This window comes from Schistocerca nitens, chromosome 3, assembly GCF_023898315.1.
Source record: "Schistocerca nitens isolate TAMUIC-IGC-003100 chromosome 3, iqSchNite1.1, whole genome shotgun sequence".
NCBI classification, from domain to species: Eukaryota; Metazoa; Arthropoda; class Insecta; order Orthoptera; family Acrididae; genus Schistocerca; species Schistocerca nitens.
The window spans coordinates 823297276-823323870 of NC_064616.1; the positions used below are offsets into that span (position 1 = coordinate 823297276).

At 41.5% G+C, this 26595-nt stretch overlaps 1 protein-coding gene across 1 annotated transcript in view; it reads right to left on the bottom strand.

Annotated features, from left to right (window-relative positions):
* LOC126248843 (facilitated trehalose transporter Tret1-like) overlaps positions 1–26595 on the bottom strand; it is a 197760-nt gene that overhangs the window by 75641 nt on the left and 95524 nt on the right. Inside the window, exons 2-3 of the mRNA XM_049950265.1 lie at positions 20068–20218; positions 4762–4897 (exon numbers count right to left, since the gene is read on the bottom strand). Of these exons, the coding sequence (XP_049806222.1) occupies positions 4762–4897; positions 20068–20218 (287 nt within the window). The remainder of the gene's footprint in view (positions 1–4761; positions 4898–20067; positions 20219–26595) is intronic.

A 26595-nucleotide genomic window follows, 5' to 3' on the forward strand; every position in this document is an offset into this window, starting at 1 on the left:
TCCGTATTTCTCTTAGTTATTACCCCTCATTGTTCCCCACATGGTGGCAAGTGAGGAAAGTCTTCAATCCTTCTGCTAGCGTATTTCAGCGTTGGCTGTTGCTATACCATGCCCAGCTGGCTCTGCTTCGCAACACCTGTTGGACATGTTTTGCTTTGCAATGCATAACACTCTTGCCTGCATGCGGCTGGCTTTGTTACAACTCACTTCCTCTCTGGTGTACTTTTTGACCGAATATGGCCGATATGCTTCAGCTGAGATGCATAGGCTACACTCCATATCTGTTGTTAAGGTGTACTCACATTTGTCTTCTACTCAGACGTCAACACCCATCCACTGCCCAGCATGCACTCTCAAATAAGAATGAACAAGCTAAGTGAAGCACATTGGTGGTTGCAGCGGCGTCAGTGGTTCCAAGCTACATCAGAAACGCTAGTTACCACAATTGTAGCTCCAGTCACCTTACCGCCGCAGCCGCGTGGAGGGACAGCCTGATGCCTTCCGATGATTAGTATACTACTTGCGATTAGTCTTTCCCCTTTTTCTTTTCTTTTTGGCAGTACCTCTGCATACACATACAGCCCCTATCAATCTTTTATTAAGAACAACGATATGATCACGCGAAAGAAAGTTGTAAACGAAGCAACTGGAATTGAACTGAATGGCTATAATGAGGCAGCTCTGACAAGATATTTCAAAATCAGATTCTTTGCCTGACTATCAGCTCTGAGAATATATAAAGGTTTCACACGAAATGCGAAAATAGCGCTAGCAAAAACTGATTGTAGCAGTTGTTTCTATTGTGGGGTGTATTATATACAGCTTCAATTTAGTATTAGTCTGAGAAATGGACGACAGGGGATACATGGATTTACTTTGCGAACAAACAATTTAATTCACTTTTTTTGGAAAGCATTGTTAGTAGTGAATATATCACAATACGACAAGTATACAACGAGGTGTAGGACGACGATGTTATACGGAGAGATATAACGCATGTAAAACATGCAGATGACACAAACGTAAGGGCTGTTAGGTTTGTGAGTATAAACTAACGTTGGCGTGTGAAGCAAACTTACTTCATCTTTATGTAGGATGATGAAACTGAAAAAGCTTAGACAATAAGGATCATAGCTGGATAGTACGAAGATAAAAACATTGTTTCTAATAAAGTAAAATGTGTGTGGTCACATTAACTAGAAAATATGTTTTTGAACGTGACGTGTGTGAATAGCGATGCAAATGTAAACGCATGTAAACAGCAAGGAAAACACAATAACTGTTTCTGATCGATGTGGTGAAATTTTGTAATTGTGGTTTAGTTTTCATGTGAGAGGAGTGTTGAATGGTTTTACAAATATTTGGTTAGATTCGAACCAGCGATCTAAGGACATTATTTTGTGCAGTTCGACTGTCTAAAGTTCTAACAACTGAACCACTAAAGTTGACGTATAGCTGTGTAAGACGCCAATTTTCAAGAGCAGTTTAATTTCGTTGAATGACGCTATCCTTCGTTGTAAAACTGTGAGAGCATATATCGGTGGTAAATTAATGCTAACTTCACAGTGCAACACATTTTTAATTAAGTCAGTGAACTTGTGCGTCGATGTGGTGGCAATTTGCCGGTACGGTGCAACAACATTTTACGCATCATCTCATTCTCTGGAACACTCAAAAATAACTTTTCAGGAGTTTTTATAGATGTAATTGTACAGTATGGTACTACACAGCATTTGTAACCCATTTTCCGAAATGTAAATTCCAAAACAAGACATCACTCTGAATTAGCGTTTTGACAGTAGGAGAGCGAGATAGACAGTGACGTTATAGGTTTGTTAGAAAACAGACTCTCCCTAAATGTAGAAAAAAAGCACTATATTCAGTTCTGTACAATACCAACAGTTGATGTAGCACATGAGCAAGAGTCAGTAAGTAGGGTACAATACTCAGAATTTTTGGGTGTACATATCGATGCCCGCATCTCGTGGTCGTGCGGTAGCGTTCTCGCTTCCCACGCCAGGGTTCCCGGGTTCGATTCCCGGCGGGGTCAGGGATTTTCTCTGCCTCGTGATGGCTGGGTGTTGTGTGATGTCCTTAGGTTAGTTAGGTTTAAGTAGTTCTAAGTTCTAGGGGACTGATGACCATAGATGTTAAGTCCCATAGTGCTCAGAGCCATTTGAACCATACATATCGATGAAAACCTGAACTGGAAAAAGCACGTTAGTAAGCGTTCAGACAGTTAAGTTCAGCTACTTTTGCTCTTCATATAACATTGCTAAACGTGTAAACAAACGAATCTGCTTCCTGAAATATTTTTCACGTTTCCACCCAATAATGTATTATGGAATAATTTTCTGGGGTAACTCATCGCTTAGAAAGAAAGTACTGATTACACAAAAGCGAGCAGTAACAATAACATGCGGTGTTCACCCAAGGACGTCATGTAGGTGCTCCTTCAAGGAGCTAGGTATTTTAACTGCGACATCACAATACATATTCGCCAATGACGTTCGTCATAAATAATCCATCACAATCTGAGAAGAACAATGATATCCATACTTACAATATTAGAGGGAAAAATTACTTTTATTACCTATCATTAAAGCTGTCAGTGACTCAGAGAGGAGTTCAATAAGGGACAACAAAAATATTTGATCATTTGTCCAATAACAAATAATGTATAATAGATAGCAAAGCAAGTTCTAAATGTAACTTAAATCGTTTCTCTTTGACAACTCCATCTATTCCAATAACGAATGTCTGCTTAGAAACTGGTTGGTAAGAAAACACTTGTTTTCAAATGGAGTTTCATGAGTAGGACTAAAAAATAATGTGTCCATTGATGTTAACACTAATCACATATACCGGGTGGTCAAAAAGTCAGTATCAATTTGAAAACTGAATAAATCACGAAATAATGTAGATAGAGAGGTACAAATTGACACACATGCTTGGAATGACATGGGGTTTTATTAGAACCAAAAGAATACAAATGTTCAAAAAATGTCCGACAGATGGCGCTTCATCTGCTCAGAATAGCAATAATTAGCATAACAAAGTAAGACAAAGCAAAGATGATGTTCTTTACAGGAAATGCTCAATATGTCCACCATCATTCCTCTTCAATAACTGTAGTCGAGGAATAATGTTGTGAACAGCACTGTAAAGCATGGTGAGGCATTGGCGTCGGATGTTTTCTTTCAGCATCCCTAGAGATGTCGGTCGATCACGATACACTTGCGACTTCAGGTAACCCCAAAGCCAATAATCGCACGGACTGAGGTCTGGGGACCCGGGAGACCAAGCATGACGAAAGTGGCGGCTGAGCACACGATCATCACCAAACGACGCGCGCAAGAGATCTTTCACGCGTCTAGCAATATGGGGTGGAGCGCCATCCTGCATAAACATCGTACGTTCCAGCAGGTGTTTATCGGCCAAGCTGGGGATGATGCGATTCTGTAACATATCGGCGTACCTCTCACCTGTCACGGTAGCAGTTACAAAACCAAAATCACGCATTTCCTCGAAGAAAAAAGGCCCGATAACGGTAGATGTGGTAAATCCAACCCATACCGTGACTTTCTCGTCGTGCAATGGAGTTTCCACGACTGTTCTAGGATTTTCGGTAGCCCAAATTCTGCAGTTGTGGGCGTTGACAGACTCTCGGAGCGTGAAATGAGCTTCGTCGGTCCACAACACGTTACGTAACCAATCGTCATCTTCCGCCATCTTTTGAAACGCCCACACCGCAAATGCCCTCCGCTTCACTAAATCGCCAGGTAACAGTTCATGATGCCGATGGATTTTGTACGGATAACATCGGAGGGTACGCCTAAGTGCCAACCAAACAGTAGTGTATGGAATGCCGGTGCGACGTGCGACTGCACGAGCGCTGACTTCCCCGTGCATGGACGAACCCGCTACAGTCTCCATTTCTTCCTGAACTGTCTCAGCAGCATTACGCCTTGTGTTCGATCGGACACTACGGGGTCTATCGCCTGAACAACCCGTGGCTTCGAACTTCGAAATCATTCTCGCCACAGCTGCATTTGTCAACGGACCTTTACCCGTTCGAATCCCCTTCCTATGGCGATAGGATCGTAACGCTGAACTAGCACATTCCCCATTATGATAATACAGCTTCACTAAAAGCGCGTTTTCAAGTAACGTCAACATGCTGCGACTGCTGGCGCATTTGATTCTCTCTCTCATTACAGCTCCTTTTATACACGATTGTCATGCGCAGTCACTAACGTTTTGCTGTCCAGCGCCATCTGTCGGACATTTTGTGAACTTTTTTTTGTTCTAATAAAACCCCATGTCATTCCAAGCATGTATGTCAATTTTTACCTCTCTATCTACATTATTCCGTGGTTTATTAAGTTTTCAAATTTATTCTGACTTTTTGATCACCCGGTACATATCTTGCAAACTGGCTCGTCCCACGTCATTTCGGTAAAAGAATCGTTCAAATGATCTATGGAACATGTAACTAACTAACTAACATTGGACACAGAAACTGCAGCACAACTGAAGCAAATTCCTTACATTACGCTATAACTACATTGGAAAGAAGTCAAGAATGTTAGATGTATGCTCCTTGCTCAGAATATGATTTTTTACATCCCTTTAATTGTGTTTCTCGGTCGAGGTAACTACTGTGGGGTAACGAAAAGGGAATATAATAAACGGAGGATCGTAAAGAAATCATAGTGTGTAAATAAACAGTTCAACGAAAAGCTAGTCATCTGTTATTACCTGTCCATGCTGATTGTGTGCTCGAAAGTTTGAAATCGCTTTCTTCCTTCATCACACTTGGAATAAATATCGCAGAGAAACCCAGTGACACTCCACATACAACGTGGAAGCCTGTAACAGCAGCGGTGGCCAGAATCTGCAACATTTGAGGTAATATCTTAGTATCTGCTCGATAATTGACACTTGTCTCGAAAGTGGCGCATCTGCCAGCAACGACAGTTTACAATAATTAACTACTGTTCATCTTGCAGTGCATATAAGACAAAGGCATAAATAGTCACTGTGTTGAATACTGGACAGTTAGTGACAGACTTAAATAATTTAAGTAAACTACAAGGGGTGTTTAAAGAGAAGCAAACATTTTCCATTAGTTTAGTGAGTTGTTTCTGATATCTTTGTCTTGAGGGACCATGGAGTTACAGCCGTCGCACCTTCCAAGCTTTAGCCATTACAGTCAGTGCAGGAACGAAGCTGTCGCTGTTCACAAAACACTAGAAAAAAAATCCGAAATTGTAAACCTGCAGAAAGACATGGGCGTCGGAGTCACAGAGGCACGATGAAGTCACTAAAAGTTTCCTCTGAATACTGCATTATCCTGCGGCGCTTGGCCCCTGCCAGAATCTACTGGTTTGACTGGTTTGGTCTCTCATAGACTTCAGTACGACCGACCAGTAACAGTACCACTCCGACATGTTCTCAGTTGTCTCTGACAGTAAGACGTGTCACGTCGTGTGTGGTATACTTAAACTGATAGGAAATTCTTTTCATTTTGTGTTAGCTATAGTGTTATTTGTCAAGAACAATTTGCTAAAGCCATTTACACGATGATGGACTTATTTTTACTAACCAGCTTTGGAAGATAATACACGCTAGTTACATTATTAATTACAAATTATGCATTTAAGTGCAACAAACTGCAATCAAATAAACTAACGCACTTGTGACACTTGCACTCAATAAAACTGAAGGATTTGATGGACCAGCTGGATAAATACAATTATCATACGTCATAGCGCCTTTTATTTCCACATGAATTGTCCATTTTGGACCATAATAAATTGATGGTAGCTAGCTATTACAAAGTGGCTTACTCCAAGTGTTTTCAATTAAAACAACTAACATCCTTCCTCAAAAAACATGATTCAAAGACGATAATATTCCCCTTTTATGAATAATAATACTAGGCCGCTTTCCTAGGTGCTACTTTATAATGTCTATTACACTGTGTGGCGGACTTTTTCTGAGATGCTTTATTGCACAATATTACCAGGCGATGAATGGTGTGTTACTATTGTTGTGGACAGCCTTCACACTACATGTCTTAGGCGGCAGATGGCAGCATTAATTACAGATTACAGCCAGGCTGGACTGGACCAAACTTCTGACACCAGTGACTGACTGATCATCATTGCTCGTGTTGGCCACCAAGGTCTTGAATGACCTTCCAACAGAATTTGAAGGGTCTTACTTGAGGCATAATCACGAAGTATCTCACAGTAGGAATGTATCGAAATATGTGTCCTCTGGCGTTCTACAAAAGATCAGTTAGCGTGTGTTCTTTCTTTTGATTGATCTGAATCTTATAAATCAGATAATTTATTAGCAGCTGTCGTTGCGCTGAAGGAACGTCCTCTTTTTTCCTTGCTGTAGAACACGCAATTACTAAAAAATGTTCTGTCTAAAACCATTTCAGAATAACATATAGTTTTATGTAAACTGAAGGTGGAAGTGGGGAAAAGGAAAGTAAAGGGAATGAACTATTTATGTTAGCTGCGTCGCGATTTTATGCAGAATCATCGGTGACGAGAGAAAATGTGTGCTGGACTGGGATTCAAACCCAGGACCTCCTGCTTAGTAGTCAATTCCGTTAACCATTGCGCTATCCGGAAACAGTGTTTATCGCAACTGCGCGGACTATCTCGGTACGCCTCCCAGCCGACCCACATTCCCACCTTGCGTCTAGCGCCACGTATCCACAGTTTGCGCCATGTCTTCCATGCTCGCTACTGTGAGATTTCCACAGGTGGGCGAACGAAACTGTACATCCGCACCGAAGGTGGTGCATTCATTCGTCATCGAGGCGAATCACTTATACACTGAAGAATCAAAGAAACTGGTACACCTGCCTAATATCGTGTAGGGCCCCAGCGAGCACGCAGAAATGCCGCATCACGACGTGGCAAGGACTCGACTAATGTCTGAAGTAATGCTGGTGGGAATTGATACCATGAATCGTGCAGGGCTGTCCATAAATCCGTAGGAGTACGAGGAGGTGGAGACATCTTCTGGACAGCACGTTGCAAAGCACCCCAGATATGCTCAATAATATTCATGTCTGGGGAGTTTGGTGGCCAGCGGAAGTGTTTAAACTCAGAAGAGTGTTTCTGGAGCCACTCTGTAGCAATTCTGGACGTGTGGGATGTCGCATTGCCCTGCTGGAATTGCCCAAGTCCGTCGGAATGCACAATGGACATGAATGGATGCAGGTGATCAAACAGGATGCTTGCCGGCCGCGGTGGTCTAGCGGTTCTGGCGCTGCAGTCCGGAACCGCGGGACTGCTACGGTCGCAGGTTTGAATCCTGCCTCGGGCATGGGTGTGTGTGATGTCCTTAGGTTAGTCAGGTTTAAGTAGTTCTAAGTTGTAGGGGACTTATGACCTAAGATGTTGAGTCCCATAGTGCTCAGAGCCATTTGAACCATTTTTGAAACAGGATGCTTACGTACGTGTCACCTGTCAGAGTCGTGTCTAGACGTATCAGGGGCCCCATATCACTCCAGCTGCACACTCTCCACACCATTACAGAGCCTCCACCAACTTGAACAGTCCCCTGCTGACATACAGGGTCCATGGATTCATGAGGTTGTCTCTATACCGGTACACGTCCATCCGCTCGATACGATTTGAAACGAGACTCGTCCGATCAAGCAACATGTTTCCAGTCATCAACAGTCCTATGTCGGCGTTGATGGGCCCAGGCGAGGTGTAAAGCTTTGTGTCGTGCAGTTATCAATGGTACACGAGTAGGCCTTCGGGTCGGAAAGCCCGTATCGATGATGTTTTGTTGAATGGTTGGCACGCTGTTACTTGTTGATGGCCCACCATTGAAATCTGCAGCAATTTGCGGAAGGGTTGCACTTCGGTCACGTTGAACGATTCTCTTCAGTCGTCATTGGTCCCGTTCTTGCAGGATCTTTTTCCGAACGCAGCGATGTTGGAGATCTGATGTATTACTGGATCCCTGATATTCACGGTTCACTCGTGAAATGGTCATACGGGAAAATCCCCACTTCATCACTACCTCAGAGATGCTGTGTCCCGCCCGCATCTCGTGGTCGTGCGGTAGCGTTCTCGCTTCCCACGCCCGGGTTCCCGGGTTCGATTCCCGGCGGGGTCAGGGATTTTCTCTGCCTCGTGATGGCTGGGTGTTGTGTGCTGTCCTTAGGTTAGTTAGGTTTAAGTAGTTCTAAGTTCTAGGGGACTGATGACCATAGATGTTAAGTCCCATAGTGCTCAGAGCCATTTGAACCATTTTTTTTTTGCTGTGTCCCATCGCCCGTGCACCGACTATAACACCACGTTCAAACTCACTTAAATCTTGATAACGTGCCATTGTAGCAGCAGTAAGCGATCTAACAACTGCACTAGTTCAAAAATGGTTCAAATGGCTCTGAGCACTATGGGACTCAACTGCTGAGGTCATAAGTCCCCTAGAACTTAGAACTACTTAAATCTAACTAACCTAAGGACAACACACACATCCATGCCCGAGGCAGGATTGGAACCTGCGACCGTAGCGGTCGCGCGGTTCCAGACTGTAGCGCCAGAACCGCTCGGCCACCAGCGGCCGGCAACTGCACTAGTCATTTGTCGTCTTATATAGGCATCGCCGTATTCGGCTTGTATACATATATCTAGCCACGTGAGTCCAGTGGGCCGCGGCGTATAGCGAGGGGTAGTGACTTCGCGGTCGACACGAGAGCAACAGGAGTCAACCCACGACATCGGTCTGGCCGGTGCGAGCTGCGACGCCGTGAGACGGGAGATCAGCGCGCCTACCTGCGTCCGTGGAAGCGGCTGGCAGCGGACGGTTCGGGAGAGCGATTTGGGGGTGCGGCGCCAGGTCTTCTCGAGAAATCGCAGTTTATTAGAAGTTAAGTGATTGGTGATATCTTGTTTGATTTATTCTTGTTAAATTCTACTTGTTTGCTTGGTGAGGTCACCGGCCGTTTTGCTTTGGGGTCGTCCCACCATTCTCCTCTGTTTGCCCACCCGCGGGAAGGTGGTTGTTTATAAATTGGGTGGTCCGTTTTTCCCTTGTGAAGTAGGGGCGGGTTAGAGCAACCTGCGGTTCGGGTTGTTCGGTAATCTCCCTATCAATCTACCGTACTTTAGTAGCTGCCTCTGTCATGTTTGTCGGACTTGGTGTGTTAACGGATTTATTGCTTGGAGTGTAACGGCCTATTACCTGAAATATGTTTTGATCTTTGGAAACTTTGATATTATTGCCTACGATCTTGAGAGGCGGTATCTGTGTACTGTAGAGCATCTTAACTATTGTTTGGCCACCCTTGTAGAATTGTATGTAAGATTGCATTTCATGGGCTTTTATTTAAATGATCATTTTAGTATATAAAGTTGCCACCCTTTTACCGTAAGACTTTTCTTAGAAGTTAAAATCAAGTTGCACCTTCGGTGGCAAGGTTTATATTTTAATTGTTAGTGTTTTGTACCATTTCCATCCCTCCTACGGGGGGTGCATGGTTTGTGTGCTTGTGTAAATTGTTAAAACTCTTTGTTTAAAGTTATCTGGTGTGTTGCAGATTTGCACCAGTGTAGTCTTTCAGAGGCTGTTGTGAGCGATTGTAGCTATGGCTGTGTCAAAAAGGAGCGGCAAGGCTATCCGCCCGAAAGCTCATACAGTCAAAACTTGTTTCTTTCTGCCTCTGAATAAACTGTAACTTCGATATTTAGAGGGTGCTTTCTGATTATAATTTTAAATATGTTTCTTTTAAAAAATGCTTTTAGGCACTATTAAAGTGAATAAAATTCCCATTTATTAAAATGAATTTGGTTACGATTTCATCAGTTACTCCCTGGCAACTACTTCCATGCTTACATAGTGTGATTAGATGTGTTAATGTTCTCGATGAATCGCTAGTAAATAAAATAAATTCTTAAGAATATTCTTTGAAAATAAATCACGATTCATGAAAGCTGCCTGAAAAGTGAACGGACCACTAATATTGATTTCACTTTTTTCGAAACTAGTTGAGGAGGTGTGATATATGTGCAGCATTTGGTATAAATATGTCACAGTAATTTATCTTGTTCGAGTACAATCTGAGATCCTCCAAATCCTTGGCCGCCGGGAGATTATCAGTCACTTCTACATGGGCTGAAGTGGGCCTCAGACCATCTTCGCTCAGTATGTCGCCCGTGTTCTGAACGCTCGATTGGAAAGAATTACATTTACTTAATTCGCATTTGAGCTAAATAACTCTGTTGTTGTTGTTGTGGTCTTCAGCCCTGAGACTGGTTTGATGCAGCTCTCCATGCTACTCTATCCTGTGCAAGCTTCATCTCCCAGTACCCACTGCAACCTACATCCTTCTGAATCTGCTTAGTGTATTGATCTCTTGGTCTCCCTCTACGATTTTTACCCTCCACGCTGCCCTCCAATGCTAAATTTGTGATCCCTTGATGCCTCAAAACATGTCCTACCAACCGATCCCTTCTTCTAGTCAATTTGCGCCACAAACTTCTCTTCTCCCCAATCCTATTCAATACCTCCTCATTAGTTACGTGATCTACCCACCTTATCTTCAGCATTCTTCTGTAGCACCACATTTCGAAAGCTTCTATTCTCTTCTTGTCCAAACTGGTTATCGTCCATGTTTCACTTCCATACATGGCTACACTCCATACAAATACTTTCAGAAACGACTTCCTGACACTTAAATCTATACTCGATGTTAACAAATTTCTCTTCTTCAGAAACGATTTCCTTGCCATTGCCAGTCTACATTTTATATCCTCTCTACTTCGACCATCATCAGTTATTTTACTCCCTAAATAGCAAAACTCCTTTACTACTTTAAGTGTCTCATTTCCTAATCTAATACCCTCAGCATCACCCGATTTAATTTGACTACATTCCATTATCCTCGTTTTGCTTTTGTTGATGTTCATCTTATATCCTCCTTTCAAGACACTGTCCATTCCGTTCAACTGCTCTTCCAAGTCCTTTGCTGTCTCTGACAGAATTACAATGTCATCGGCGAACCTCAAAGTTTTTACTTCTTCTCCATGAATAACTCTAAGTGTATTAAATAACTGTTTTAAATTGTAGAGGTGTTGCTCCTGGATGGACCCAGTCACTATAATATCATTTAAAAAGTTTGCAGCATGTAATATTTCCTGTATGAGATGTTCTAAGTATGTCTGAAATATTATGAGAGTCCTCACAGCCTCAAAAGGTATTCAATTATATTTACGTAGCCTAAAAGACATTTCGATTAGCATAAAACGCTCAGATTCTGCGTCTAAAAGTAATTAACGGTAAGCATCAACTAAACCTATCTGAGAACAGAAATGATCCGCTGACTTCAGCCAGATAAACATCTACATTAGACTGAGCACTGATAGATGTTTAAAAATCTCCATAACTTCGAAACTTTATTGATCTATATCCATATTAACACGTAACGCTGACCTTTACTTGAGCTTTTAAATCGATATGCTGATTAATGTGTGTTACAAAACGATGTGTATTTGCCTCCAAAGGCATTATGTTTCAGTGTTAATTAGGTATACGCAAGCTCCGGTATCACCTGAAAATTCACTTCCGTGTTGCTGATGACCAGTGAAATCATCAGTTTTGGTATTTTATGATGGCACCAATGTGATTCTCGGCTCAAATCAGTACCGACGAACAAAACTAGGATCGTCATTTCATTTCCTGGGCTGACGTTAATAAAAATGTACAAGCATTGTTTCTAAAAAAATTGAAGATATAAAACACGTACATGTTTTTAAAATTATTAAAGTGGGTGGCTGTGCATTGAAGATTTTAAGTAAAAAATGTCTCTAAAGTAAAGTTCATTGACTACAGTCTATAAAAATGGTGCTCTTCACATTACTCGAATTATAAGAAGGCGTAGTAGTGACTAGGATTCTTGGGGTGGAGGTAGGGGGTTGGGAAGGAGTACTTTGGAAAGGATGTCGAATGAAGAGTTGGGAAGGATGGCCCTAAAACAAGCATTTGGAAAGGGAGGAAGGAAAGTGAGGGGATAGGAGCAGAAAGAGTCCTTGATGGAGAGGAGTGTTGTGTGAAAACTGAAAGGGAAGTAGATCTCGGGGCGGATTTCTTGTGCAGGTAGGTGTGGTGGTTAAAGTTTCGTTGGGATAGGATATGCAGAGTGTGGAGATGTAAACTTCGGGGGCATGAAGCGGAAGAGTGTTATTGTCAAGTTCGTAGGAAGTGTGGGCGATCCGAAGCAGTGATAAAATTTCAGTGGAGCACAAATCCAGGAGACACTTAGCAAAAGAAAGGACTGGTCCAATTATTGCTTTGTAAGTGCGGAGTATGGCGGAAAGTGCAATCACATGCTCAGCTGGTCAGTAGTTCCAGTCCATTCATGGATTTTGTCTTGGATGGTTAGTAGGTGTGTACCCATGTTCGTTTACGGTTGAGAGTTAGTCAAGGCTACTTCAACGTGTGAGTGAATTGGATAGTACAATTGGAAATAATGAGGTAGAAGTCATGGAGACAGTAGCCATAATCATTTCCTGGGTCTCGGATGGGATGATTTCGAGGAGCGTTCGGAGGTAAACTGGTTGAAGGAATCGTTCGGATTTCTGGACCATGGTGTTTAGGGGTATTAGCAATGCAATTAATGAATTAGTGTTATTTATGGTTACATAGGAGTGGAGAGAGGTCAGAAAGAGTACAATAAGGTTTGCATGGTTTGCTGGAAGTGAATATGTCTGAAGTCTGAAAAGGAAACTGGAATGCCAAAAATGAGCATTTGCTATATCGAGGTCAGAGGTCAGGAAGATTTGCGGTTATTGAATTGGTGGGATGAAAGATGGATAACATACAAGAGTTAGTCGTCAGAGGAGAAGGTAGAATGGAATTCACACTGGTTGGTAGGCAGCAGTAGATGCTGGTTTAGGTGTTTGTGTATGCACTGGGAGAGAATGGATAACACCTTGCTGAACACTGTGGAGTGACTGATAGTTCGTTAGGAGGAGGTATCACTGTCGTGTTTGGTGGATTTAAAGAAAATTAGTACATGGGAAGTTTTTCACGGCTCAGGATAGCAGCCTGTGTAAAGGTTCGCACTGCACACGTTGGCGGGATTTCTGGGAAGGAATGAGGGCATTTGTTGATATGCCGATAGGTAATACGAGGTGTGGCTAGAAAAAAACCGGACTAGTACTGGTGAAACAATAAAACGAATGCAATAAGGCTGAAAGTCGCGTGGCCTGTCACGTGACTCTCGCTCCGCCTACTGCTCGAGTTTCATCTGCCTCCTGCACTCAGTCTGCCCGTGGCGTCTGTTTTAAGTAGTTGACGTTTTGTCTGTGCGTCGGAAAATGTTGAGTGTACAGAAAGAACAGCGTGTTAACATCAAATTTTGTTTCAAACTAGGAAAATCTGCAAGTGAAACGTTTGTAATGTTACAACAAGCGTACGGCGATGATTGTTTATCGGTAAACTTGTTCGACACTTTCCTTGTCAACTCCTGTTAACTCAGACACTGCTCTGACTGTTAAACGGCGATCTTGTCGAACAAGTTTACCGATTTTTTCAATGTTTGCATCAGTTTTTGCTGACAATGGTCTGCCAGTGCGAGTGTCATCACTGGTGTCTTCGCGGCCATCTTTAAATCGTTTAAACCACTCAAACACTTGTGTTCGCGATAAACAATCATCGCTGTACACTTGTTGTAACATTACAAACGTTTCACTTGCAGATTTTCCTAGTTTGAAACAAAATTTGATGTTAACACGCTGTTCTTTCTATACACTCAACATTTTCGGACGCACAGACAAAACGTCAACTACTTAAAACAGACGCCACGGGCAGACTGAGTGCAGGAGGCAGATGAAATTCGAGCAGTAGGCGGAGCGAGAGTCACGTGACAGGCCACGCGACTTTCAGCCTTATTGCATTCGTTTTATTGTTTCACCAGTACTAGTCCGGTTTTTTTCTAGCCACACTTCGTACATTCGTGACCGACTGCGGTGCTTCGCTTTTCGTGTGGTATTTGTAAGATGTCTTTGTGATTGGTGTGTTACGATATGTTTGATGCTGGGTAATAGGATCAAGAGGTCGGGAGGAGGTGTCGGTTCGTTCACGGACTGACTGATTACCGATTGCACAGTCAAACGATATCTGATTGTTTCGTGTATTTAAGTCCGCTACATTTTATCTGCATATGTCCAGAATCAGTTGTCAATCTTCGCACAAGGCACCAGATCACTTGAATGACTCTACTAGCTGCCAACGATGTCACCTCCCAGTGCAAAACTGTCATATGCGAATATCCCAATAGAGCAGTTGAATTATCCGTCACATCATTGGTAAAGGGAGTAACAAAACAGTACCGATAAACTTCGAGAGTTTGTAATGTGTTTTGAGGAACAAATTGAGTATAGGAACCCATGTCCGGAAACGTCAAGCAGCGCTGCATAGAGCGTCGAAATTATAGCCAGCGTGCGCTTGTACTCGGATAGACTGTAAGGGAGCTTGTTGCAGTAGGACTAACTATATTCATTACGTTTAATTACGTCGAACGCTTCCACGCCTGTGACACCAACACTGCGGGGGTGCAGTAACTCACTAATAATAAACCAACAATATTAAACAGGGAAACGAAATTCCTAAATATAGCTGGCCGCCAGAAAAGTTTCACTAATGGTATCAAAATTCGAAAAGCTTTTTTTAACACAAAGACGAACAAGTTTATCCCATTTTCTAAATCAAATCTCACTGATAAATCTCTTTTTCAAGCAAATACTACTGTCGTAAGTACGTATGGCACCAGAATTAAAATGATGCACGACATCACAACAAAACTGACTTGGAAATTCGTTCACGATTAAACATAAAAAAGATCTCATGGGCGCACTACCATTCTTATATAGCACAGTGCGTATAACACCAATTAATGATGTTTTATTTGCGTAAATCCATAACATAAATGATAATGTTTCATGTGATGTTGTTAATATATGTAAAAATGAGAATAATTACAATTTAAGAGCAATAATTTTGAAGTGAACTTCCAACTTTGGAGCTACTTTCTGGAGCCAAGTACGTTACAAAGCTGTACGGAAGTAAACAGAAAAGTGTTTCTGATATTGTATTTATCTCAAATGATCCCGACTAAATCAAGATCAAGGTGGAATACAGATACACACCAGAGTGTTAATGTTCAATTTTTATGTTTCTGGGTGACGGGGAATCTAAGCGACTACACTAATATCCTGCAGTGATTTCATATTTGATTTTGGAAAGAAATTGCAGGAAAGCATCTTTTTACATTTTACAAAGTTATTCAATCGCGTAATTTACAGTTTAAAAAGTGTTTAAAACGAACATTAGTGATGAAGTTTTCCTATCCAAGTGAATATTCCCCGGAATATATTACTTTTTGGCCATGTTTAGTTATACACATAGTGCACCCCTCAATGTTGTACATTATTTCTGGAATATGAAATCTATTGTTACTATCATAACGCGACTACGACATCTATGCGCTGCTGCACAAATTCTGGAAAATACGCCTCCCTGGAACAACGTTGAAAGTCGTACCAAGATGGTCGGCGTCAGTTGCATCAGTATTTCTCCTCGTGCCTTGAATGTAACAAACAAAGTAAGGAAACGAAAAATGAAGCCAGATAAATGGTCAAATAACGTGAGAAAGAAGTTGTGGAATGCTGGAAAGCCACAATTAACTGAAAATGGTGATAACATATATGGGAAATCACCTTCAGATAAGGGAAGCGTAAAAACATTATCACTTATAAGTGTGAGTGTTTATACCACTACTGAAAGCTGCGTCTTGAGTATTTTCATGTTCAAAATAATACTTTGAACTCCACATATTATTTACTGTAAACATATTACATCTTCCGAGGTTGACATGCATATGCAGGTAAATATGCGTTATGCAAGAAGAGTCATAGGTTATATTTACAACCAGAGCGCTAAGAAACGCATGACAGCGTAGCCTGAAGTAATGTGTTATTACTTATTATACGATATATTTGTGATTGTTATTATTTCAAAATCGTGCTTGTAATCCTATAGGATGTTTCAAAGAAGGCTATGCTAAACACACCATTACACAAAAGATGACCTTCTATGACGAGTTCATGGTTTGATTACAATGGACAACTGCTGTTACTTTACAAGCGTATACACATTAATGAACCAACAAAATGTCGATGCAACAATACAGATACATCGTCGCGAAGTAAATGCGCTTCCAGGTATCTCATTACACTTGACAACAAAGAAACAGAAATGTGCATGAAAACTCTCTGTGACTCTTTCTCTGTGACACCACGGAAGCTGCAGGTTTTACAAGATAAAATGAAAACTGGTGCCCAGATTCCCAACGATTTACGTCGAGAACATGACAATTGACCGACCAGATGCTATCTAAGTTAACGTGAAGACTCCAGTTAAGGAACAATTTGAGAGTTTCCCTAAACAAATCAGACTCTAAATACCTATCGCCAGAACTGAGCTTATGTAAAATGTGTATGCTGTTTAAGGAAAAATACCCGGATGTTAATTCAGGTAAATACCTATCTGAAGATGTTTTCAGACCTGAGTACAATCTCAAATTCGTATTCCTAGAGCAGACGCTAGTAAATACTGTGATGAGCTGTATACAGGATGTTTCAGAAGTGATGGTCAATATTAAGGGATATGACAGGAATGATCTTTCGAAACAGAAACGTCAAGTAAACATGGACTCTAAAACGCATACCTTAAGAGCTAAGCGCACTTCTTTATCTTTGCTACTTTGAAACACAACTCTTGTAATGAACAAGTGCTCCTAACTTTTAAGGTACGCGTTTTAGGGCACATGTTTACTGGACTTTTTTTGTTCGTTTAAATGCATACTACCACTTTCCAAAATATTGAAAGCAAAGACCTTGCAGTAGAAGCGATTTCTTTAACACTGTCAAAGATCAAGAATTGATCATAGCTCTTAAGGTATGCGTTTTGGAGACCATGTTTACTTGACGTTTTTGTTTCGAATGATCATTCCTGTCATATCCCTAAATATTGACTATCAATTCTGAAACACCCTATATTAAAATGATTGCGGCTCATAATGACGCAGATATGGATTTAATTTACGTCCGATTCCACAGGGCGTTACAAAAAGGTACGGCCAAACTTTCAGGAAACATTCCTCACACACAAAGAAAGAAAATATGTTATGTGGACATGTGTCCGGAAACGCTTACTTTCCATGTTTTATTACTTCTCTTCAAATCACATTAATCATGGAATGGAAACACACAGCAACAGAACGTACCAGCGTGACTTCAAACACTTTGTTACACGAAATGTTCAAAATGTCCTCCGCTAGCGAGGATACATGCATCCACCTTCCGTCGCATGGAATCCCTGATGCGCTGATGCAGCCCTGGAGAATGGCGTATTGTATCACAGCCGTCCACAATACGAGCACGAAGAGTCTCTACATTTGGTACCGGGGTTGCGTAGACAAGAGCTTTCAAATGCCCCCATAAACGAAAGTCAAGAGAGTTGAGGTCAGGAGAGCGTGAAGGCCATGGAATTGGTCCGCCTCTACCAATCCATCGGTCACCGAATCTGTTGTTGAGAAGCGTACGAACACTTCGACTGAATGTGCAGGAGCTCCATCGTGCATGAACCACATGTCTTGTAAAGGCACATGTTCTAGCAGCACGGGTAGAGTATCCCGTATGAAATCATGATAACGTGCCCCATTGAGCGTAGGTGGAAGAACATGGGGCCCAATCAAGACATCACCAACAATGCCTGCCCAAACGTTCACAGAAAATCTGTGTTGATGACGTGATTGCACAATTGCGTGCCGATTCTCGTCAGCCCACACATGTTGATTGTGAAAATTTACAATTTGATCACGTTGGAATGAAGCCTCATCCGTAAAGAGAACATTTGCACTGAAATGAGGATTGACACATTGTTGGATGAACCATTCGCAGAAGTGTACCCGTGGAGGCCAATCAGCTGCTGATAGTGCCTGCACACGCTGTACATGCTACGGAAACAACTGGTTCTCCTGTAGCACTCTCCATACAGTGACGTGGTCAACGTTACCTTGTACAGCAGCAACTTCTCTGACGCTGACATTAGGGTTATCGTCAACTGCACGAAGAATTGCCTCGTCCATTGCATGTGTCCTCGTCGTTCTAGGTCTTCCCCAGTCGCGAGTCGCCTGGAATGTTCCGTGCTCCCTAAGACGCCGATCAATTGCTTCGAACGTCTTCCTGTCGGGACACCTTCGTTCTGGAAATCTGTCTCGATACAAACGTACCGCGCCACGGCTATTGCCCCGTATTGATCTATACATGAAATGGGCATCTGCCAACTCCGCATCTGTAAACATTGCACTGACTGCAAAACCACGTTCGTGATGAACACTAACCTGTTGATGCTACGTACTGATGTGCTTGATGCTAGTACTGTAGAGCTATGAGTCGCATGTCAAAACAAGCACCGAAGTCAACATTACCTTCCTTCAATTGGGCCAATTGGCGGTGGATCGAGGAAGTACAGTACATACTGAGCCGGCCGAAGTGGCCGCGCGGTTCTGGCGCTGCAGTCTGGAACCGCGAGACCGCTTCGGTCGCAGGTTCGAATCCTGCCTCGGGCATGGATGTGTGTGGTGTCCTTAGGTTAGTTAGGTTTAACTAGTTCTAAGTTCTAGGGGACTAATGACCTCAGCAGTTGAGTCCCATAGTGCTCAGAGCCATTTGAACCATTTTTTGAAGTACATACTGACGAAACTAAAATGAGCTCTAACATGGAAATTAAGCGTTTCCGGACACATGTCCACATAACATCTTTTCTTTATTTGTGTGTGAGGAATGTTTCCTGAAAGTTTGGCCGTACCTTTTTGTAACACCCTGTATAATAGCACAAGCAAATGAGGTTATTGTTGTCTTATGTAAAGATCTACAGAAGATCTTGTCTTGCCCCACATTAAAACATTCTAGCATCTACATCTACGTGATTACTCTGCTATTCACAATAAAGTGCCTGGCAGAGGGTTCAATGAGCCACCTTCAAGCTGTCTCTCTACCGTTTCACTCTCGTACGGCGAGCGGAAAAAACGAGCACTTAAATTTCTCTTATTTTATCTTGTGATGATCATGCCTCCCTATGTAGGTGGTTGCCAACAGAATGTTTTCGCAATCGGAGGAGAAAACTGGTGATTGAAATTTCATGAGAAGATCCCGTCGCAACGAACAACGCCTTTGTTTTAATGATTGCCACTCTAATTCACGTATCATGTCTGTGACACTATCTCTCCTACTTCGCGATAATACAAAACGAACTGCCCTTCTTTGTACTTTTTCGATGTCATCCGTCAGTCCCATCTGATTCGGATCCCACACCGCACAGCAATACTCAGAATAGGGCGGACAAGCGTGGTGTAAGCAGTCTCTTTTGTAGACCTGTTGCACCTTCTAAGTATTCTGCCAGTGCCTCACAGCCTTTGGTTGGCTCTACCCACAACATTATCTATGTGATCGTTACAATTTAGGGTATTTGTAATTGTAATCTCTAAGTATTTAGTTCAATTTACAGCCTTCCGATTTGTGTGACTTATTGCGTAATCGATATTTGGCAGAACCCACAGTGACAACCTACTCACTATTCCATGAGGTTTTGGGCTTACAGCTTCATTACGCCAACTTTAGGTATGTTAAGCTGTCAGCGCAAATGTCCTGTCAAGATATCGACGCAGTTTGGCTGCAACCTTGAAGCCTCATGGAACACTTACTATGCCAGGAAAACTTCAAGAATCGCTATAATAAAACTGTATGATTGAAAAGAAAACTTGGAGGAACGGTGTGGCAATGTTTTAGGAACTGTTTCATACAACTATTTTTCTGCCGTTTTTTAGAAGAATGGGCAACATGACATCTGGTATACTTACAATAGCTGAACATAATTTATGTACCAAGGTAATTAAGCTCTCAGAAGGTTTAGTGAACAAAATGTCCATCCTCGATAATATTTTAAAAAATCGACGATTACCTGAGGTACTGCAGATGTCTTGTCTATTTCACTTGTTGTCGAGGAATAAACATTATTTAGAGTTTTGAGTTCTTGATGTTCATTGTCAAGGGTTTCATCCTCCAGCCTGACCAAATCAGGAACATATTGACGTGGATCATGTAGACTGAGGCTGTGAAAGAGAAAGAAATGGATTTCATATCTCGTGAAATATTATCTTTAAATCCAGACAGTGGTACTTTACATCAAACATGAAGAAACTGATAAGTCTACCTAGAAAATATTAACAGTAATAGATGTCTAACTAGTTCTCTCAAAATGTTTTTGCAAAATTATCAGTATTATCTGCTGCAAAACTTAGTAGTGTTCGCTAATGATCTTCCCCCCCCCCCCCCTCTCTCACTCTCTCTGTCTGTTCCCTTCTTCAGTAAAAAGGGGGAACACATCACGAGTGAAGTTATGGTAAGCAAATTTTATTCTCGCAGTGTTTGTCATTTTTGTTATTTTAAGTTCACAAAACGGAGAAAGCTTATCACATTTGGCAATGGTATGTACTCATATTCATAACATTATGTTCATCATTGCCAGCATTAATGTATATATACCAATATTTTATTTCTCTTTGGACGAAACGTAACAGTTAGCGATGCTGACTTAATAAAAAATTTTGCTAATTTTAAAGTATAACTGCAAAACGTATACTATTAAAATAAAATGATATCATCACACATTTCATGTAAAATACACTGGACATAAGAAAAAGTCCAAATTATAGGCTTCAGTATCCAAAGACTTGCCGTATAACGTTTACAAAGTATTAATGATTGTTGAATTGTACCATAAGACGTCCTGAGGATTATTCCCACACCATGACGAATTCTACCATAAGATATCCTGAGGACTATTCCCATACCCTATTTGTGCACATGTTAGATTCAGTTTGTTTTATGTGGTTCTAAATTGGTAACTTTTATTCAAAACAATGTATTTAGTTTATTTCCACATGGCATAACGAAATATGTATATAGCGTGCATTCTACAGATCGAAACAACAATCTGTGATTTATCAAAAGACATTAAACGAATCTGGCACTTCTCTCGTCGGCTGTTATTTGTTTCAACTTTTCTTCTCTTCACAGCTAGCTTCAACTTTTGAAGCCATTATCCAGGATTTTCCTAGAAAAGGGTGTCGTGGTATAAAAATGGCAATGTATTCACATTATGTGCTTCCATTAGTTTTGGTTTATAAATTTAACTGATCTTGATGTCTTCACAGTTAGCTGCAGTACATACGACGGGAAATTTCCTACTTCTTGTAATTTCACCATCCCACATCTAACGATGTTTTGCATATTAAGACTGACTGACTATGGATTTCTTTGCCAAAAATTTCATTAAAGTACAGTTTTTTTAGGGACGCTTCTGCAAGATGTTTGAGCGTGAGCACACTAGATCATTCTTATGACACACATTTTTTGCTATGGAAACGTTTTAACAAAAGGTAATTTGCTTCTGAATTTTAGTCCTTCAGGTGTAAATGAATAAAGATCAGAATGTAATAATAATAATAATAATAATAATAATAATAATAATAATAATACTTTATACAATGTCAAATGATAATTTTGTATGTACAAGAACAGAAGAGGGCATAACTCTTGGTACACAACGCAATAATACATTCTTCTGAATATGTCAGTGATTTGCATGCTGTGAGATTACACGTAAATGATTTACAGCTATTTAGATATTTTTTCAAAACACTTCTTATTCTGTGAGTAACTATGATATTCTTCTAATTGTAGGAGGGATTTTCTAGAAGGAACTCCTTAAGTTGAAAGTTTAGTTTCACTATCGGAAGTGTAACTGTACTAGATAGTACATTTTATGTCATGGGCTTTTGGGGAGAATTAGTCTCAAACTTGCTGAAACTAACAGTTATGAAGCTTTAGAATGTGCCTCTTATAGTTCAAAGTCTAATAAAAAAATTACAAGTTTTGCCTCGCTTATAAACTACCAACTTTATCACACGATTAAAACTGGAACCCGTTTTATTGATGTACACTTATTAGGACTGACTACAACACTAATATCATCTGCAGGAAGCACTTGTTATCGGTGGTTTGGAGAAGTTACAAGATCAAACCAAGCCAGACACTACTAATGATTTATCTGTGGCAGCAGTGTCGGTTTGCATTTCCGTAGTTTGAATTATTAAGTATAATTTTCTGGATTTCTTTTCACTAAAAGTGCATGAAGTGGTACTTTAATAAACCATTAATTTATGAGAATTTAGGTTTTCTAGAAAGATGCTGTGACTGACACCATCAAATTTCTTGGATAGGTCAAAAAAATACCATCTAGTTCCATTTTGTTACTTTTTGCTCGTCTTATTTGGTATATACAAGTTTAGCAGTTCTTCTGAATTAAAATTGTGTTTTACTAAGGATATCACTTCTTTCAACTTACAGAACACTACTTCCTTAAAACATTTGGAAAAACTGTCAGCTACTAAATAAGTCGTTAATGACTTACATTTCTCCTGTGACTTTTCTTGCAAAGGTCTTCAACAAAGGAATATCTTAATCACTATTGAAAAATACATTATGATTGTAATGTATTAAATATTTCAGTTGAGATATTATTCTTTATGAGTATTCTATTGGAAGTGTCATGAGCAGCATATGAGATTTAATTTTTATAGAATTTATAATATTTGTAATTTCGAAAGTGGATACTGGGCGAGATTTATTACTGGCACACGTGTTTGGAAATTGCTTATTAAAGACAATGCTATTCTTTTTCAGTTGGTCTGGTTATGCTGTTCCCTCTGTTACATTTCAGAAACATTTATTGAAAATAGTTCCTAGAGGGAATTAACATTTATTATCTTTTCATCCAACTTAAGAGGAATTTTTGGTCTTTCTCGTTCTTATCACCCTATATTCCCTGTTACCTAAATTATTAATCCCCAAATAATATGCAGACCTCTTATTTTATTAACGACGTATTAAACATTTTCCTTAAAATCGGCAGTAGTTGCGAGTACAACTATCTATTCCATACCAGTTCTTAAAAAAAGAAAGAAATAGAACCACGGCTAGAAGGGAAGTGGAAATGGAGTTCAACTTGGTACATATAATGACAAGAATTAAGCATTATAATATAGCTGTTCAGTCAGATAACTTTGTACCACTGGTGACGATGATGACTATGATGATGATATGTTTGACTTAACGCGCTACAGCTAGGTCTTCACCACACGTATATTATTGCTAAGAGACGAGAGTGGTCAAAAGAAACAAAAACAGACAATTTTAAGAAGAATTAAACGATCTCCAATCCCTGTTTTCCCACTGCATTAAAGGACACACACGCAAATTTATCCAATCGTCACTTTCTAGAACTTTCGATGATAAAAGAAATAACACAGTAAAATAATTAAAAATATTACAGGAGATATATTGCTAGCTATTCACCAGACTAAAGAAGGATGAGCCAGGCTCTCTGCAACACACTAAAACCTCCAACCTGAGATTTAAAACTGGAGTTTGGACAAATTAAAAAAGTTTAAGACGCATGTCACACTCTTTTTGTTGTTTACTAAAATAGGAATCAAGTCTCTACCTAAATTTGCTGCTGCGCTCACGTCAGAATATAAGATGCGCTGGATTACAATATGACATACCGAAATGTGTACATTACAGGCACTGGAGCAAAAATCCATATGTAAAGCGGCTACCCATTTATCCTATGCGTACCGATAGTTGGTTTCATGGCATGCAGCTTGTTATCCATCACCATAAATCACTCTTTCTTCCATTGACACATGACCTTCGCGGTCAAAAGCGAGTTTACTGCTTGTAAGGGAATGGAAATTTGCTCAACTGTCCCCTCCACAGTCTTCCTTGGCTGCTACTTCACCTTCCTCGTTTCCCCTGAGTCCAGACCGACACGGCACCCATCAGAAAAGCACCTCAAAGCACCTCCTTCCCATGCTGTCGTAGCAAGATAGAAGCGTCCAGTATACATCGCAGAATATTTTCTGCTGAGCGCATTTGTTGAAGTGCCTGAATACTTCTAAGGGAATCGGAGCAGATGAGAAGTATTGCTGCTTGGTCTCGCTTCATCTGCTTTGTTCATCTGAACAATATCTACCAGTACTTTCTCGTGCTCTTCTAACTTACTCGATGATGGGCCAAAACATTATGACCACCTACTTAATAGCATGATGGTCCACTTTGGTAGGTTTTTAGAGGCATGCAGCATCAGAAATCTGCACACTGGTCCTACAATCCCAGTATGTTATGGGCCGATGGTTGCGTTCACTACTATGCTCCCCAAACCATTGTGGTATGGTTTTGGCCTTGTGACACAGGTAGACATCCTACTGTAGATGCCATCGCCGTCGGGGAAGACAGCTAACATAAAGTGATGCAGGTGGTCCACGGTATCTTACACGTTATCCAAAGCTGCCATGGTGCCTTCGGTTACTATCATAGATCTCATGGAGGCCCAGTTGATTGTCCCCCATGGCATAATAATAGCCCCATCGGCCTGCGTCCGAGGCAGGTTGCAAAGTTCGACTAATTCATCCGACCAGGTGACACGTTTCCACTGATTCAAGGTCCAACCTCGATGATCCCATGCCCACTGTGACCGTAACAACGTCGTCGCTGGGTCAACATGGGGACATGTAGGGGTCGTATGCTGTGGAGCCCCATGTTCGACAATGTGCACTAATAGTGAGCTCCGAAATATTTGTACTTTGACCAGCATTGTACTCCGTCATCAGATCTGCCACAGATCGCCGCCTCTGCCGCTTTTCAGGGAGTAGACTCTACGGTCTACTCGTGGTTTCACTGTCCTTCAAGCACTTACCATAGATGCTTACGGCAGAAGCAAGCGAACGGCCGATGAACTTAACCGTTTTTGAGATGCTCGTTCTCAAGTGCCGATTCGTAAACATCTGTCCTCTGTCAAAGAAGTTTATGCTAGTCGATTTTCTCATTTCTGTCCCGCGTCGTCTCTAGAATGATTCCCATACGTCTCTGCCCTGCTTATATACTTCCCTTACCGCGTCACGTACCCCAACGCCAACAGGTGGCATCCAATCTCGCGTTGGGGTGTGGTCTTAATACTTTGGCTCAGCAGTATGAATCTACACTCAATAGCCAAAGAAACTGGTACACCTGCCTAATATCGTGTAGGGATCCCGCGAGCACTCAGAAGTACCGCAACACGACATGGCATGGACTCGACTAATGTCTGAAGTAGTGCTGGAGGGAACTGACATCATGAATCCTGCAGGGCTGTCCTGAAATCCGTAAGAGTACTAGGGGGTGGAGATCTCTTCTGAATAGCGCGTTGCAAGGCATCCCAACAATGCTCAATAATGAAACTCTCATTCTGGAATGTTCAATAATGTTCATGTCTGGGGATTTTGGTAGCCAGCGGAAGTGTTTAAACTCAGAAGGGAGTTCCTGGAGCCACCCTATTGCAATTCTGGACGTGTGGGGTATCGCATTGTCCTGCTGGATTTGCCCAAGTCCGTCGGAATGCACTATGGACGTGAATGGAAGCAGGGGAACAGACAGGATACTTATCACCTGTCAGAGTTGTATCCAGACGTATCAGGGGTCCTATATCACTCTAACTGCAAATGCCCCACACGATTACAAAGCCTCCACCAGCTTGAACAGTGCCCTGCTGACATACAGGGTCCATGGAGTCATGAGGTTGTCTCCATACCCATATACGTCCATCCGGTCGATAGAATTTGAAACGAGACTCGTCCGACCAGGCAACATGTTTCCAGTCATCAATAATCAACAAGTCAGTGTCGGTGTTGACGAGCCCAGGTGAGGCATAAAGCTTTGTGTCGTGCAGTCTTCAAGGATACAAGAATGGGTCTTCGGCTCCGAAAGCCCCTATAGACGATGTTTCGTTGAATGGTCCGCACGCTGACACTTCTTGATGGCCCAGCATTGAATTCTGCAGCAATCTGCGGAAGAGTTGCACTTCCGCCACGTTGAACGAGTCTCTTCAGTCGTTGTTGGTCCCGTTCTTCCAGGATTTTTTTTTCCGGCCGCAGCGATGTCGGAGATTTGATGTTTCGCCAGATTCCTGATATTTACAGTACATTCGTGAAATGGTCGTTCGGGAAAATCCCCACTTCATCGCTACCTCAGAGATGCCGTGTCCCATCGCTCGTGCGCCAACTATAACACCACGTTCAAACTCAATTAAGTCTTGATAACCTACCCTTGTAGCAGCAGTAACCGATCTAACAATTGCGCAGGACACTTGTTTTCTCATATAGGCGTTGCTGGCCGCAGCACCGTATTCTGCCTGTTTACTTATGCCTGTGCCTGTTTCTTTGGCGCTTCAGTGTACATCTACCTCTACATGACTGCTCTGCAATTCAAACTTTAGTGCTTGGCAGAGGGTTCATGGAATCCGCTTCTTACTTTTCTCAACCGTTCCACTCCATAACAGCGCCCGGGGAGAACGGACACTTACATCTTTCTGTGCGAGCTCTAAATTTCT